We start from the raw sequence: 15,711 nt of genomic DNA, 5'->3' as shown, positions 1-15,711 counted from the left end.
TAGCATCCTTGACTTTCGTTGGCACGCTTTTGGTCCTCATGTTAATAAACAGCAATAAAGGTTTCCAAAGGTGATGGAAAGACTGGAGGAAAGACTAGGTGCTGAGAGCTCTCTTATACCTGCATTAAGGAGGCAATTAAACACACCTGAACAATTACAAACACCTGTGAAGCCATGTGTCCCAAATATTATGCTGCCCTGAAATGGGGGGACTATGTATAATCATAGCTGTAATTTCTATATGGTGAAACCAAAATGTATAAAAATACCTTTTAAGAAAATGTGAGAATGTGCACTTTAACCACATGTGATTTTTTTCTATTACAAATCTCAAATTGTGGTTTACAAGCAAATAAATAAATGATGGGTCTTTGTCCCAAACATCACTGTATGCGACCCAAGTGGAATATGAGGTTTTGTTTACGGCCTCATTCTTATAATGGAGGAGGCCCAGGACTGAGGGGTCTGTGTGGGAATGGGCAGGGGTGTCAAAATAGTTAGCAACCGGGAGATCCAGCAGACTTGGGATAGGCTATAATTGTTCCATCTGGGGTGGGAGCGAAGAGATTATAGGTTGTCTTCTTCACCTTAACCAACATTTAAATCCCCCTTAAGAAGGTCCTTTGTTATATCATCTGAATGTCTATTAGGTTTCACCTGCACAGACATCATCAATATCCAGTTCCACCTCTTTATCACCTCTCTCAGCTTGACCATTGGCTGTTTGTTGTCACTGTGCGTATCCAATGTATAAAATTCTTCCCCAACTATTTCTTCCATAAACTTGGGTACTGTCCGATTTACCTCTACCTCATTGCAGACGTTGGACTTTGTCACTGGAACTGATACGCTACAATGCTGAGAACTATATTATGCACTCTGCATCTTTATTTCGCTCTACCTATTGTACTTCATTGTATCTATGTATAATACTGTCTGATATAATTTGGATAGCAGGCAAAATAAACCTTTTCTCTGCACTTCAGTACATGTGCCAATACTAAAGCTAAACCTAAAGAATTATGCAACGTATTGTGAGGAGCGACCATTACCCACAATTTTTTTTCTCTCTGTCTATGGTGCCTGACCTGAAGATCATCTTCACACTTTTCAACACTTATTTCAGATTTCCAAGATCCAAATAGGCAACTGTATTCAGTCACTTCCATAAATTCAGCGGGTCAGGTAGCATCTCTGGAAAACATAGACAGACAACCTTTTGGGTCCTTTTGATTCAGACCCTAAATGTCACCTATCCACGTTCTCCAGAGATGCTGCCTGATCCGCAGAAATCCTCCAGCACTTTTGTCCTTTTGAATGAATGAATTAATATGTTTAACGGCCAAGTATTCACATACAGGGAATTTGTGTAAGCCAGCATCTGCAGTTCCTTGTTTCTATCTCCGTATATTCCATTCCTATGCACTAAATTAATCTCTGACACTGGCCTCTATCCAAGGGTGAATCTTGACTTGGACACGAGCATTTACACGCTTACGCTTAATGATACATCACTTGCACTTATCATGTTCTGTGTTTTGAATTTTATTTCAAAATTGACCAGGATTTTAGTAGCAATAAAGTGGCTTGCTGCTGATCACCAAGAAAGCAATTCACAAAGATCTCGCGCGCTCTCTGTAGAATGGACTTTCCCTTTTCTCACATCAGTTGCTGTCAAACATTATTTCAAAAGGATCAAAAGGCCTCCAGCAAACTGTGACATCATCAAACTAGTTGAACAACCGATGACATTGAAGCATTCTCTGTGATAACAAACTAGAAATCAAAGGCACAATTTTTTACTCAACATCTCATATTGTGTGCCACCGAGATTGGAATGCACCCACAAGATATGGGTGGGCACTTGAGTATCTTAACCTCTTAAAAAAAAAAGTGATCTTTTGAAATACTTCTCAGAATTACAATCTTTTGTTAGCATTCTGAAGAAGGATCCCACCCAAAACAGAACCCATCCATGTTACTCCAGCAAGTTGTGTCTTCTTTTTAGATCATTTTATCTAAGGGCGATCAGTATGGTAATACAATCAGCATGGATTAGTGTACCATTAATAACACTAACAAAGTTTTTTTTTCATGAATTCCTTGTCTTCATCACTTCCCAATACATATGGAGGAGACAGGGCAATTTGTTTGCACTAGAGGGAGAATCCCAAATGAGGGGACATTGTTTTAAACTGGCGGGCTGGACGGCCAATACCAATGTAGAACCTCTCACAAAGGGTGGCAGATCTGAGCATCGGAGCATTCATTGGAGATTAACTAAGATGACGCCGACAACGGCTGCCATGGTGTACTGCTGCATGCTGTTTTGTCTGGGTTTTGTTCATTTGTGTCGTCTATGGAAATCCCACAAAGATCATTTTCATGAGAGAGGAACTCATTAACATCAGACATTCGGATCCTCCAAACATTGTTTCAGATTTCTCTCACTCGCTGGATTATTTGGAAATACTTGTCGGCGGGGCTGTGGTTATGTCCAAGGCCGTGAGACGTAGGAGGACCCGGGGGAAGCGCCCAGGAGCACTCGTCCGACTCCAGCAACCAGGATTATGCACACCTCCCCGGGGTATATTCTTTGCAAATCTACGTTCTTTCGACAACAAAGTGGACGAATTGCAACTCTTGTGCCAAACAAGGACTTCTCTCGATCCGCTGATCTGTGCTTCACCGAGACCTGGTTGTGTGAGTCGATCCTGGACAATGCGCTGCAACTGGCTGGCTTTCAACAACACAGAGGCAGCGAAGCAGAGGCAGCGAGGAAATGAAGAGGCGATGGAATATGCACCATCATTGTCTTTGTATGTATACACACTTGGCTAATAAATTTATTCTGATTCTGATTTAGCTCTTTAGAAGCATTTAAAATGGATGTAGATACCTTTTCGAAAGACTGAACGACTGAGGACAACGAGGAACTAGCAGGAAGGAGCTGATGTGTGGAATAGGTCAGCCATGTTTAGATTGAATGGTGGGCCAGGTGGCCTACCTCTGCCATAGTGGAGGAACAGTACCTCATATTCCACTTGGGTAGCTTACAATCCACAGCATGAACATTGATTCTCCAATTTCTAGATTATCTCCCTCTATTCCTGTGCCCCACCCCGATGCACGCTTGTTTCTCCCACTATCTCCCCCACTTCCTTCCCTTCATATCCTTCCACCAACATCCCTTATCCTTATCTTTGCCTTTGTTTTTTACTCCTCCTCTTCTTTATCCAACAGCCGCTTGAATTATTTTCACTTCTGGCCTTTGTCCGACCATCAGTCACTTAAACCCCCCTCACTTGTATCCACCTATATCACGTGCCAGGCCTTATCCCGACCCCACCTCTGTCTACCAGCTTTCTCCCCGCTACCACTATCAAACTGAAGAAGAGTCCCGACCCAAAATGTCACGTGTCCATGTCCTCCAGACATGATATGCTGATACTCCAGCACAGAGTAATTTTATGTAAAACAGCATCTGCAATTCCTGCCATTTTCTTGCATACTGATACAAGGTCTGTATCCCTTATATTTCTATGCACAACTGCACACTTTAGTATTGCTGTCAGCTTCATGTTATAATAGACGCTGACAATCTGTCTATCATTACAACCACAAAAAACGAAAGATAGTAATAGCGTTATTAAAATGCATGCAAGCAAAGTGCCAAAGTAAACCGCAATTAATTCCAAACTTCTGCATCAGATGTAGGGCGCGCAAACATTTTCACACTCACCAGATGCTAGTTGATTCACTGTATCCAACAACTGCATGGCATCCAAGAGCTTTGCCGTGCGACTTGATCTCTTGCCGAATTTCTGCCCACCAAGCATCACGAGTTTCAGGTTCATCTACAGAGAGAAAGCCAAAGAGGAGAAATCAATAGACAAGTAAAAGATATTCATCCAAATACAATGTACCACATGAAGTGGACTCATTCCATTCCCGCAGCCTAGTGGCATTTTTGACAAGGTTTACTTGTAAGATGTGGGTATCGAGGTTGAGAAAACACTATTGAAAAAATATAGACTCCAGATATTGATGGAATAGATATGTATTAACATAAGAATCACTACAAGTAACCAGAAAGCTGTTGAATTGTCATGAACGCCCAAAAGTTTTACCACGTTCTACAGTGGTTTTACCACGTTCTACAGTGGAAACTTGTTGGGGGTGATATTAAACGTTGGCTACTAGCGCAAGACTGAGAGTCTTGGGTTTTGGTTGAAGTCACTGCCACCCATTCAATTCCACCGACTTCAAATGTGATGGCAATAGAACAAAATACATTGGGGGCAAGTACAGCGGCAGCCAACGGTTTAGAATTGCAGTCAACGGTGAGATTTACCTCCCAATTCGCGTGCAATTTAAGCTTCACACAAATGCAACTGCTTCTGAAGGCCTCACTGAAAACAGCTGGCAAGCTGGGTGGAGCCCATTATCTGAGAGTAGACGCAAGGTCTAAGGGCAGTCTGAAGAAAGGTCCCGGCCCAAAACGTCACCTGTTTGCGTCCTCCAGGGATGCTGACTCCTGCACTTTGTGTTCTACAGCAAATTACCAAATGGTCAGAAGGGTGCCACAGATTAGTTTAGATACAACATCGGAACAGGCTCTCTGGCCCAATGAGTTTACGCCGACCATCGATCACCCATTCACACTAGTTCTATGTCATCCCACTTTCTCATTCACTCCTTACACACCAAGGGCAATTTACAGAGACCAATTAACCTTACAATCCTTGGAACATGGGAGGAAAGCGGAGCACTTGAAGAAAGACCCACGTGGACACAGGGAGAACGTGCAAACTCCACTACAAACAGTACCCGAGGTCAGGATCCAACGGCCTCTGGCACTGTGAGGCAGCAGCCCCACAGTGCTAAAAGTAGTCAACAGTGGAAGCCTTGCTGAATCTTCGGGATAAATTCTTAAAAAATGTTCAGGCTTTTAATTAATTTATACTTTACTTTCGTTCCCTCAAAATCTTGGCTCATTCTACCCAGCATCACCAAGTACGTTCACCAGTGAACAGCAGAGGTTCAAATAGGGCACGCAGTACCATGGTGTTATGACTTAAAACACAGATGTCTGCAAACCAAAATAAATATTTGAAAATATATTACCCGTCACCAAAAAGGCACCTCAACTACTATTCTGGCTGTTGATAGATTAAGATCTATCTGCTGTGAGGTGCTATCATCTCTAAAGATAAGGGATCATGCCATAGATGGAATGGGACAGCAAGAATCAGTGGAGATGACACCTACCCAACATTCTCCACAGATGCTGCTTGACCTGCTGAGTTACTCTAGCACTCTGTCCTTTTGTGGCATGAGCTATGCTTCTCAATAACATCCTCCGCTATCACATAGAACATTTGATTCAAAATTATGTCGCTTGGTCAACAAGGAATATAAAGATACTTTCGCGTCGGGAGAATTCGATTTTTAAGTTACTTTCCTTGAAGAATTTTCAGTGTCAAACTGTTAAAGAAGAACGGTCTCGACCTGAAACGTCGCCCATTCCTTCTCTCCAGAGATGCTCCAGAGATGACTCCATCATTTTCAGGTGTCTTTCTTTGCTTTAAACCAGCGTTTGCAGTTCCTTCCTATCCAAAGTTCTAATGCTGTTCTCCATAACAGTAAATGTCCCCCACTGCCAAAAGAAAACTGTCCACCATGTTGCCTGACCAATATGAATAATAATGCAGCACGTAAGATTCCAGGTAATTTACAATTAGCAATACAGTATTGAATTTCAGCAATGCTTCTTGACTTACAATGTACACAGGCGGTCTAAATTTAAACAATGTTCGTTCAGTTGCTTTTACCAACAAGAACACAAATCATCATTGTAAACTTAAACAAGTTTCCATGGCGAAATATTTCTCAGAATCAAATTGGCCATTTTGACCCAGTATATGTTGGGTGTTTTTTTTAAACAGTCCTGTCCATTTAGTTTCAATCCTACTCTTGCCCAAAGTCTTATGGACTTTTCCTTCACGAAGCAGATCCTATTACTTTTTGAAAGTTACCAATGAACCTGCTTCCACCAACGCTTCCGAGAATACATTCCACATCATATGTCATGACATACGAAAAAAACCTCATTACAGTTCTTTTGCATATTATCAAAGATCTCCCTCATCCAATTATAGGTACAACTGCCTGAATACTTTACTAATCTCACTTCCTCATGTCCCCTTTCCCATCAGGCGAGAGGCACAGAGGTTTGAAAATGGATAACTCAAGATTCAGTGAACATTTTCTTCCCAGATGTTGTCAGGCAACTGGGCCACCCTATCACCAACTAGAGTCCGTTACTGGCCTCCCATCCACCTCAATGGAGAGTTAAAGAGGGAACTGCAGATGCTGGAGAATCGAAGGTTACACAGAAAAGCTGGAGAAACTCAGCGGGTGCAGCAGCATCTATGGAGCGAAGGAAATAGGCAACGTTTCGGGCCGAAACCCTTCTTCAGACCGAAACGTTGCCTATTTCCTTCGCTCCATAGATGCTGCTGCACCCGCTGAGTTTCTCCACCTCAATGGAGACCTTTGAACTATCTTTAATCAGACTTTACTGGGCCTTATCTTCCACTAAATGTTATACCCTTTATCCTGTCTCTGTATACGGTGGATGGCTTGATTGGAAACCTGGATAGTCTTTTCACTGCCTGCAAGCAGGCAACAAAAAGTCTATACTAAGGTTACATTTATATATCTCAATATTATCAATCTTAATTTATAATCAAATTTTTAGTGCTTTACTATATTTTTAATCTCTTCTATTCTGACAAATTAGCTAATAAACTTTAAACAGTTACTTTTCATTTAATGGGGTTAAGTATATTTGCTCCAAAATAAGCATGAACTTTGTAACTTAAGCACCCTCTAGTGACAATTAGTAGCAACGCTGCTTCAGTGTTTCTTGGTTTCTTTACAGTTCAGAGAAACAGGCCCACCAAATCCACGCAAACCATCGATCACTCTTTCACACTAGTTCTATGTTATTCCACATCCCCACTTTACAGAGGGCCAATCAACCTACAAACCTGTACGTCTTTGGGATGTAGGAGGAAGCCAGAGCACCCGAAGAAACCCCGCAGGAAGAACGTGCAAAGTCCACACACAGACGGCACCTGAGGTCAGATAGAACCTGGATCTGTTGTTGCGGTGAGGCAGCAGCTCTACAACTTTGCTGCCCATAAACCCAATCTCCTTTAAAATTATACTGAATTGCAACTACATTTGAGACAACGACATCAAATTGTGTTTCAACTGCAGGTAGGTTGATGCCCATATTTTTTTTAAATAAATAATTTTAAAGCTGACAATTATACTGCAATTTTGACCCATCCATCAATGATTGTACAATAAGACTACAAAAAGTCTTCAATTTTTATGGCAGTAAATGCTTTTAAATTCTTATTCAATGTCAGGTTCAAAGATAGGTGCATGCTAAATTTTCACAAAAATCATAAGAATATTTTCAATCAAAAACATTTTCTTAAAAAACTTGCATTTATTTAATTTCTCTTTAAACTTTAATCCCTCCTGAAACTTTCCTTAGAAGGTCTCTATAACAATGAGATAAATGACTAGATTAACTTTTTTTTTTTGACCAACATTACAAGTCAAAGTAGTCGAAGAACTTTCCTGCGCTTCTTCAATCAATGGCAAGGGTCATTTTACGTCCACCTAACATGGAAGGTGGCTTCATATCTCTTCTGAGGACAATACATTCACCTGTGTATCATTCTCCAGGTGACATCTGTATGGGGCTTTGATGACAATGCTCATTGCCATCAGTAAATAAAATGTGACATGTTTATTTGAAGGAAAAAAAATCATAACTGCATCCAAATATCAAGCAAAGAGATCATTATATTTAACATATTCACATCTTGCACAATTAATTTGTCTTGTAATATGGACAGTGCGTTCTGGATGCATCCAAATATAAACCATCTTTGCTTGACATTTTAATCGTCATTTATTTTTTTTAAATGTGGGACCAAAGAGGATTATTTGCTGTTCTCATCCATGTTGGCCGCTACTTAAAGGGCAATGGCTAACCTTATTCTACAGCTTTGGAATGTTAGCTTTGTTTGATATAGCACTTCAAGTGGACATCCATATATATAAGGTAGACAAAAGTGCTGGAGAAACTCAGCGAGTGCAGCAGCATCTATGGAGCGAAGGAAATAGCCAACGTTTCGGGCTATTCCTCCCCCACCCCCCATTTCCCCCCCCACTCCACCTCTATCTTTCAGTCTGAAGAAGAGTTCTAACCCAAAATGTCACCTATTCCTTTCCTCCAGAGATGTTGCCTGGCCTGCTGAGTTACTCTAGCACTTTGTGTCTATCTTCGGTATCAACCAACAGTTCCTTCCTACACTGGATTATAACATGCTTCTCAGAACAACAATGTAACATTAATTTCAACATTTAACAAACTAAGTACTACTTTGAAAAACATAACCACAGCACGAAGATAAAGGAAAAACTTTTTTTGTCAATGGATAATCGATCAAAATTGTTATCTTTTAATATAATTTCTCCTCTAAAGATTATCAAATTACTTTTCAGTAACAAAGGGGATGTCAATATCGCATCCATCTTACTGGTTTTAAATTAAATCCAGTAATGCAAAAAGTTGAATCCAAGTGATTTGGTGCAGTACAATTTAGGCTTCTCATTGTGTCCATATTCACAGGTCGGTTACTGCAGATTTTCAGTAAGTGCTCATCTTTAAAAGGAGATTTGAGATATAATTTAAACTGCATTTGGCAATGTTGCAAATAATGTTCATCCCAACAAATAATCAAAAGTGGAAAAGTAGCCAGTGTTGTTTTTGTTAGCAATATCCACACATATTTATTACATTAAAGGAACAATTATTGGGAAATAGGTAATCCACAAACCATGGGAAATTTTGTGACATTATATTCAAATAGCATTCTTTAATATATATATATCTATCTATATTACTAAAAGTCTGTTCTTGACCGGTTTTGGCGATCTGTGCTGCGATTTCCGAGAGAACGCCGCCACCACCTACGGCCGTCATTTTTAGCCACCTCGCTCAGAGCCCCCCTCTGCCGCATGAGTGCCGAGGATTTTTCCAGTCGATGAAAAATGACAGAGATATTAATGATTTTACAAAATTCCCCATTCTCTCTGCTGCCCCCGCTGGCGGCAGGGGGGGAGGAACTATAAAACCAGGAAGTGGTGTGCCTCATTCAGTATCTTCAAGATGGAGGAAGGCAGAGGGTCACGTTTCTCTGAGCTGTGAATAACACTGAACACATGTTCACATTACTGTGAGTAAGTACCCTTAATGTGGTTTGAAAATGAAAATATGATTAAAGTAAAAAAGCCCTGCCTGCAAATGGTTGTTTGGGGGTTTGGGTTGAAATAAAAAGGCACTCTCTCTCTCCCTCCCCCCTCTCTTCTACCCCCCTCTCTCTCCCCCCCCCCCCCTTCTCTCCCCCCCCCCTCCTCTCCTCTCCTCTCCACTCCCCCCTCCCTCCCCCACCATCCCCCTCCCCTAAACCCCCCCCTTCCCTCCACACACCCCTACCCCCCCTTCCCTCCACCCCCCCTCCCTACCTCTCCCCCTCCCGTCATCTCACCCCCTCTCAGCACACCCCCTCCCCCCTCTCTCCCCCCCCCTTCCTCCTCCCCCTCCCCCTTCCTCCCCCCCTTCCTCTCCTCTCCCCCCCCCCCTCTTTTTCTCCCTCTCCTCCCCCACCGTCCCTCCCCTAAACTCCCCTCCCCTCCACACACCCCTCCCCCCCTCCCTCCCTCCATCCCCCCCCTCCCCTCACCTCCCCCCCTCCCCTCACCTCTCTCCCCCTCACTCTCATCCCCTCTCTCTCTCCTCCCCTCCACCCCACAATGGGCTAAGAGTTCGGCTGGCGACCGGAAGGTAGCCGGTTCAAATCCCGCTTGGAGTGCATACTGTCGTTGTGTCCTTGGGCAAGACACTTCACCCACCTTTGCCTGTAATGGAATGTAATTACGGCGGCAGGCGCGGGCACACCGCGACGCCCTGTGTCTCCCTTTCAAGGGAGATGCTAAAAATGCATTTCGTTGTCTCTGTACTGTACACTGACAATGACAATAAATTGAATCATTTCATTTCATTTCACCCACCCTCCCTCTTCTCCACCCCCCTCTCCCTCTTGCTCCTCTCTCTGTGTCTCTGTCTCTGCCCCTTCTATCTCTGCCCTAACTCTCTACCCCCACCCCCTCTCTAGATGTGACTGCAAGTTGGGGGCTATGCGTCAGTAGATAGGGTGGTTATGGGGTAAAAGGAGTAAATGAATATATTAATACAATATCAAGGGGGGTAATTAGCATTAGTGCGGGGTTTGGGGGGATAGTTAGTGTGTGTGACGCTGCATGCCGCCTCCACCCACCCCCCACAACCGCACGTTGGGGGAACAGACCCAACGGGTCTGCACTTGGTCTAGTGTATATATATATATATATATATTAGATATTCATCCTTGCAGTCTGAAGAAGAGGCCCGACCCAAAACAAAATGTCTCTTATCCATGTTCACCAGAGATGCCGCCTGACCCGCCGAGTTACTCCAGCATTTTGTGTATTTTCCGGTGAACCAGATTCTGCAGTTTATAATGTCTACACAATAGATATATCCTTTTTATTGATTAAACATTCTAAAGAGCCCCAATTTAAAAAGTGCTAATTTCTGAAAGACTCCATGCAAACATCTTTTACAATAACATGCTTCCATATTTACAAACACATTTCTACAATTAGATGATAATCTTAGCACAAAAGTTGAATTACTTCCAATTGTAAACTGTTGCTTGTGATCCAACAAATTGAGTGAGACACTCCACTTCAGTCTAGAACGGCATACCTTCCACACTTATGTTAATTATATTAATAAATTGCTTATTTTTATTCAATATCAATCACCTTATCTCTGTCAGTCATTATCCATGTGCAGTGAAGGCTTCCTTAGCAGTTCCTAGAAATCCCCCCTTGCTTGGTAGCATTTAGTGTGCTGTACAATAACATCAGGAACCTTCAACATTGTCTACAAGTGACTCCTGCCACCTTGTCTCCTTTGGCAGTCTCTCGGGATTAAGAATGACTGCTTCCACTCCAGTTCTAAGGCTAATGTGGGAGCTACAAACCTTCTCTAATGATGGTGTATTCTGTGAGGTGTCGTGTCCATTCCGGGGCTTACACCAGTTTCCAATGCAGGACCTCAAGATCCTCAATATCCATTCTGAATGTTGCTTCTTCACCGAGAATAGTTATGGGCCAATGGTCCCCAGGAAGATTTAATCACATCCCATTCCTTCTCTCTCTGGAGATGCTACCCGTCCCGCTGAGTTACTCCAGCATTTTGTGCCTATCCTGAATCTTTTGTTCAGTTCACTCAGCAACAGACTGCACCTTTCAGTAAGATAGTGTAAGAATATGAATGACCCAGGCAGCCCAAAGTAACCAACCTAGAGTCAAAGCTTGCACCTCCTCAAACCTCATCTACTAGATCAAGTGTTCCTGATGTGGATTCCTCTACATCCCTAAGGCCAAGCGTAGACTAGGCGACCTGCCCCTCTCCTCCAGCTTTTGACCCCTCCACCAACCACTAAGTCTGAAGAAAGGTTCTGACCGGAAACATCACCTATCCATGTTCACCAGAGATGCCGCCTACCCACTGAGTTATGCCAGCACTTTGTGTCTTTATATAGAGTAGTAAGGACTTCAGTGCCAGAGATGTTGGCCCGGAAGAGAGAACCAACTGTGCTCTATTTATCCTTCCAGTGAATATGGAGCACCTGCTACATCAGTGATGGTGACATTTTTCCAGTGCCTGCTGTAAGTAGTCCAGGTCTCAATTTGCATAGAGAAGAGCAGGAATCACAGTTGGCTTGTAGACCATGCATTTGGCCCCTGATCTGAGGTCTTGATCTTCAAATAGTCTTTTCCTCAATCAACTAAATGCCATGGTGGCACTTGGGTGGGGAGCTTTATCCGTGCCTGCCTTCATCAAGAGGTGGCTCCTGAAACATGCAAGGGGTGCAGGTCTTCCAGAGTCTGATTGTGCACTTATTCTCAGTGGGCTGTGTGGTGCAGTGGGGGCAGCTTGTGTAGAGGAGCTTGGTTTTGGAATTGTTGATGCACGTTCCATTCTCTTGTATAGTTTTGTGAACAAGCAGCATGATCTCCAAGTGTCTGTAACCGAGTGTTTGCAATGCGGCAGCTTTACAACCGAGATTCGGGTTACCATAGTTCTGGAGCACAATGGCCATAAATTGAACAATTTTATTTAGTTCGGAAGATTAGCTGCACTTCCATTGGAAGTTGGTGGCAAGCCTGAGTACTACAGCAAGAAAAGAAATGAGAAATTTGAGGAAAAGACAGTTTTCTTGGATTCCAGTCTTCACCAAGATTGGTTCTGTTATAGTAGGTGCCTGCTGGCTCGTAACATATCTTGCATGCTACTAAATGCAAGTTGGAGTTTAACTTCAAGGTTTGACTCGGGTGTTCCACAGTCTCTTCTAATTGGAAGAGTCAATGGCTTTAGTAAAGTCAAAAGAAAGTGTACAAAAGCTGGTGCTTCACCCTGTATTGGCCCTGGAGTTGTCCTGCGATGAATATCACTCCCATTGTGTCTCAAGATAAATAAAATCTACACTGTGATTTGGGGAGCAGCTCTTTTAGGGTCAGAGCAGAAATTCTTCTTGGTCTCATCTAAATCTTCCAGGATCGGGGTGTATGTATTTATGCCCAGAGCACGATGGTTCAGGGTTAGAGGGAGGCTAAGACTTTTATTAATTCCACAAGAGCATTCAGACATCTTCTTCCAATACGTCCCTCCAGAATAATGCCTTGTTCTTTAAACCTTGTTCTTTAAACCAGCTAGGAGTTCTCCTCCTCTCTCCAAAGACAGTTTAGCAACATCCTCTCTCACTGCCACTTCCTTTCTCTTTCCCGTCCCCCGACATCAGTCTGATGAAGGGTCTCGACCCGAAATGTCGCCTGTTCCTTCTCTCCATAGATGCTGCCTCACCCGCTGAGTTTCTCCAGCATTTTTTGCCTACCTTCGATTGCTCCAGCATCTGCAGTTCTTCCTTAAACATTTCCTACCTGACATTCTGCACTGCGTCCCGGTGCATATGATAATTAAACATTCTTCACTCTCGTAACTTATACCTGGCATCAAAGTGCAAGAAATTTCGCAGCTATGATCACAGAATGGCGCTCAGGTCTGTCGCCATTAGGTTTGCTCACGAGGGCCCTGTTTTTCCATATGTGGGTGCCACCATGTTTTGGCGCCATTTCCAGAGTCCGGTCTGTCCTCTCAGTATGATTGGACTTAGGAAATGGCGGCAAAGTACGCTGGCGCCCGCATGTGTAAATGTGCAAAATGATTTTTTGAAAAGAACTGGAGATTCAAAAAGAGAAAAATAAATGGAGAGCTCTGGGTGCCTCTAGGCCTGTGCACATTTCTTTGAACACATGCATACACACGCATGCACGTCAAGAGTGTTGTATGGAACAATGAAATTCTTAATTGCAGCAGCATAACCGGTCTATAATCAAAATACTCATAGATATGAGATTAAAACAAACTGAAGTCCAAGGAACAAAAAAAATATTTGTGCAAAACAAAAAGCCCAAAGACCCTTGAGCAACCAAGATAATTTGTAGTTCAAAGTTCAGTTGCCGTCTGTCGTGTTCAATAGCCAAATGGTTGTTGCGAAGAAGCCGTTCCTGAACCCGGAGGTCACGGTTGTCAGACTCCTGTACCTTCTTCCTGATGGCATGAGTGAAATTAGACCGTAGTCAGGGTGGCATGATGATGCCTTTTTGAGGGTGTGCCTCCTATAGATCTCTTTTGACAATTAAATTGACTCTCTTGACTCTCTTTGATGGTGGGGTGATCAGTACGCATGATGGACTGGGCAGTGTCCACCGCTTTTTGTAATCATCTTCATTCCTGGGCGTTCACGTTGGCTAACTGTGCCATAATACAAACTGTACACCTGTAGAAGTTCAAGACAATATTCAGTGACGTGCTGAATCTGCTCAATCTTCCAAAGAAGTAGAGACATTGACGGGCTTTGTTCACAACTGCATTAATGTGTTGGGATCAGGACAGATCTTCAGAGATATGCATGTCCTGGAAATGTAAGTAGTTGACCCTTTCAGGCAGAGTAGCTCAAACCTACCATCGTTCTGCTTGTTACTATGTAACGTTTAGCAATACAGGCCAGGGACCAGGGCCGGATTTAGATGAAGAGAGGCCCTAAGCTGTTCCACTTGTGAGGCCCCCTCCGCGTTGGTTTTCAGCGCTGGCGGCGAGGCAGCGACTGGACAGCCATGGCGGCCAAATCTCCCACAATTTAAAGCAAGGGAGAAAGTGCCCAGCGCCGACCAGTTGCCGTTGCAGTGCGCATGCGCAGGGCGGACGATATGTGCTGGACGTGGTTGTGCGCCTGTGCAGGGGGAGGACGTGCAGGCCGCAGCAATGCGCATGGGACTCATCTCCGGGGGGGACGAGTACGCCTACCGGGATGAGGTGGAGCAGCTGACAGTGTGGTGCGAAGAAAATAACCTGCTCCTCAACACCTTAAAGACAAAGGAAGTAATAATAGACTTCAGGAAGAACAAAACGGACATGGTACCATTGACTATCAGAGGGGACTGTGTAGAGAGGGTGGCGGATTTCCGCTTCCTGGGAATCCATATTGAGGAGGACCTGACGTGGAGCGTGAACACCACTGCGCTGCTGAAAAAGGTCCAGCAGAGACTGCACTTCCTGAGGGTGCTCAGGAAGAACAACATCACTCAGAGACTGCTGCTGTCCTTTTATCGGTGCTCCATTGAGAGCATACTAACATACTGTGTATGCGTGTGGTACACCAGCTGCACAGCGGCTCAGAGGAAAGCACTCCAGAGGGCCATTGACAACGCCCAGAGGATTGTCGGCTGCCCTCTCCTTACCTTGGAGGACTTACACAGTTTCCCGCTGCACCAAAAAAACCCAGAATATCATAAAGGACATTTCCCACCCCGGACACTCCCTGTTTGAACTGTTGCCGTCAGGCAGACGGTACAGATCTACAAGGACAAGGACAAACTGACTCAAAAACAGTTTTTACCCCACTGCTATAAAGGCACTAAATGTACCGCCAAGGAACGCAGGGGCGATACAGACTAAGGGACTGTGGTAACTGTGAAATCGACAGAAGGATGGAGGGTTGGGTGTGCATGCGTGCTGTGTTCGTGATATTTATTTAGTTGTTTATCTTTATTATTTTACCGTGTATGTATCGTTAGCTTTTAGAAATGTTTGAATGCTGCACTGACTGGCTGACATTTTAAATTTTGTTGTACATGGTCCATGTTACAATGACAATAAAGAAACTATTCTATTCTATGTGCAAGGCGGCCTGCCGTGCCGGCGGATGAGGAGCGAGCCGAGCCCGGCGGCCCGGACACGGATAGTGGGGGGAGATGGAGAGAGAGAGAGAGAGAGAGAGAGAGATAGAGAGCGGGGGCCCGCCCAGAGTTGAACGGTAGGTGCCCCCCCTAGACCTCGAGGCCCTAAGCTTAAGCTTGTCTAGCTTATAGGTAAATCCGGCCCTGCCAGGGATATATTTGTAGAGAAAGGTTACAGAGTGAAGAATGTTTAACTGTCATATGCACTGGGAC

At 43.8% G+C, this 15,711-nt stretch overlaps 1 protein-coding gene across 12 annotated transcripts in view; it reads right to left on the bottom strand.

Annotated features, from left to right (window-relative positions):
- Positions 1–15,711, bottom strand: part of c2cd5 (C2 calcium dependent domain containing 5) — a 96,091-nt gene that overhangs the window by 43,980 nt on the left and 36,400 nt on the right. For all 12 annotated transcript variants that reach the window (XM_055652840.1, XM_055652847.1, XM_055652849.1 and 9 more), the window contains one exon: positions 3,743–3,857. In XM_055652840.1, coding sequence (XP_055508815.1) covers positions 3,743–3,857 — 115 coding nt within the window. The remainder of the gene's footprint in view (positions 1–3,742; positions 3,858–15,711) is intronic.

Source organism: Leucoraja erinacea, chromosome 22 (genome assembly GCF_028641065.1).
Source record: "Leucoraja erinacea ecotype New England chromosome 22, Leri_hhj_1, whole genome shotgun sequence".
Taxonomy (NCBI): domain Eukaryota; kingdom Metazoa; phylum Chordata; class Chondrichthyes; order Rajiformes; family Rajidae; genus Leucoraja; species Leucoraja erinaceus.
Note: the sequence above shows the minus strand (reverse complement) of the source record. Positions and strands in the feature narration are given on the sequence as shown.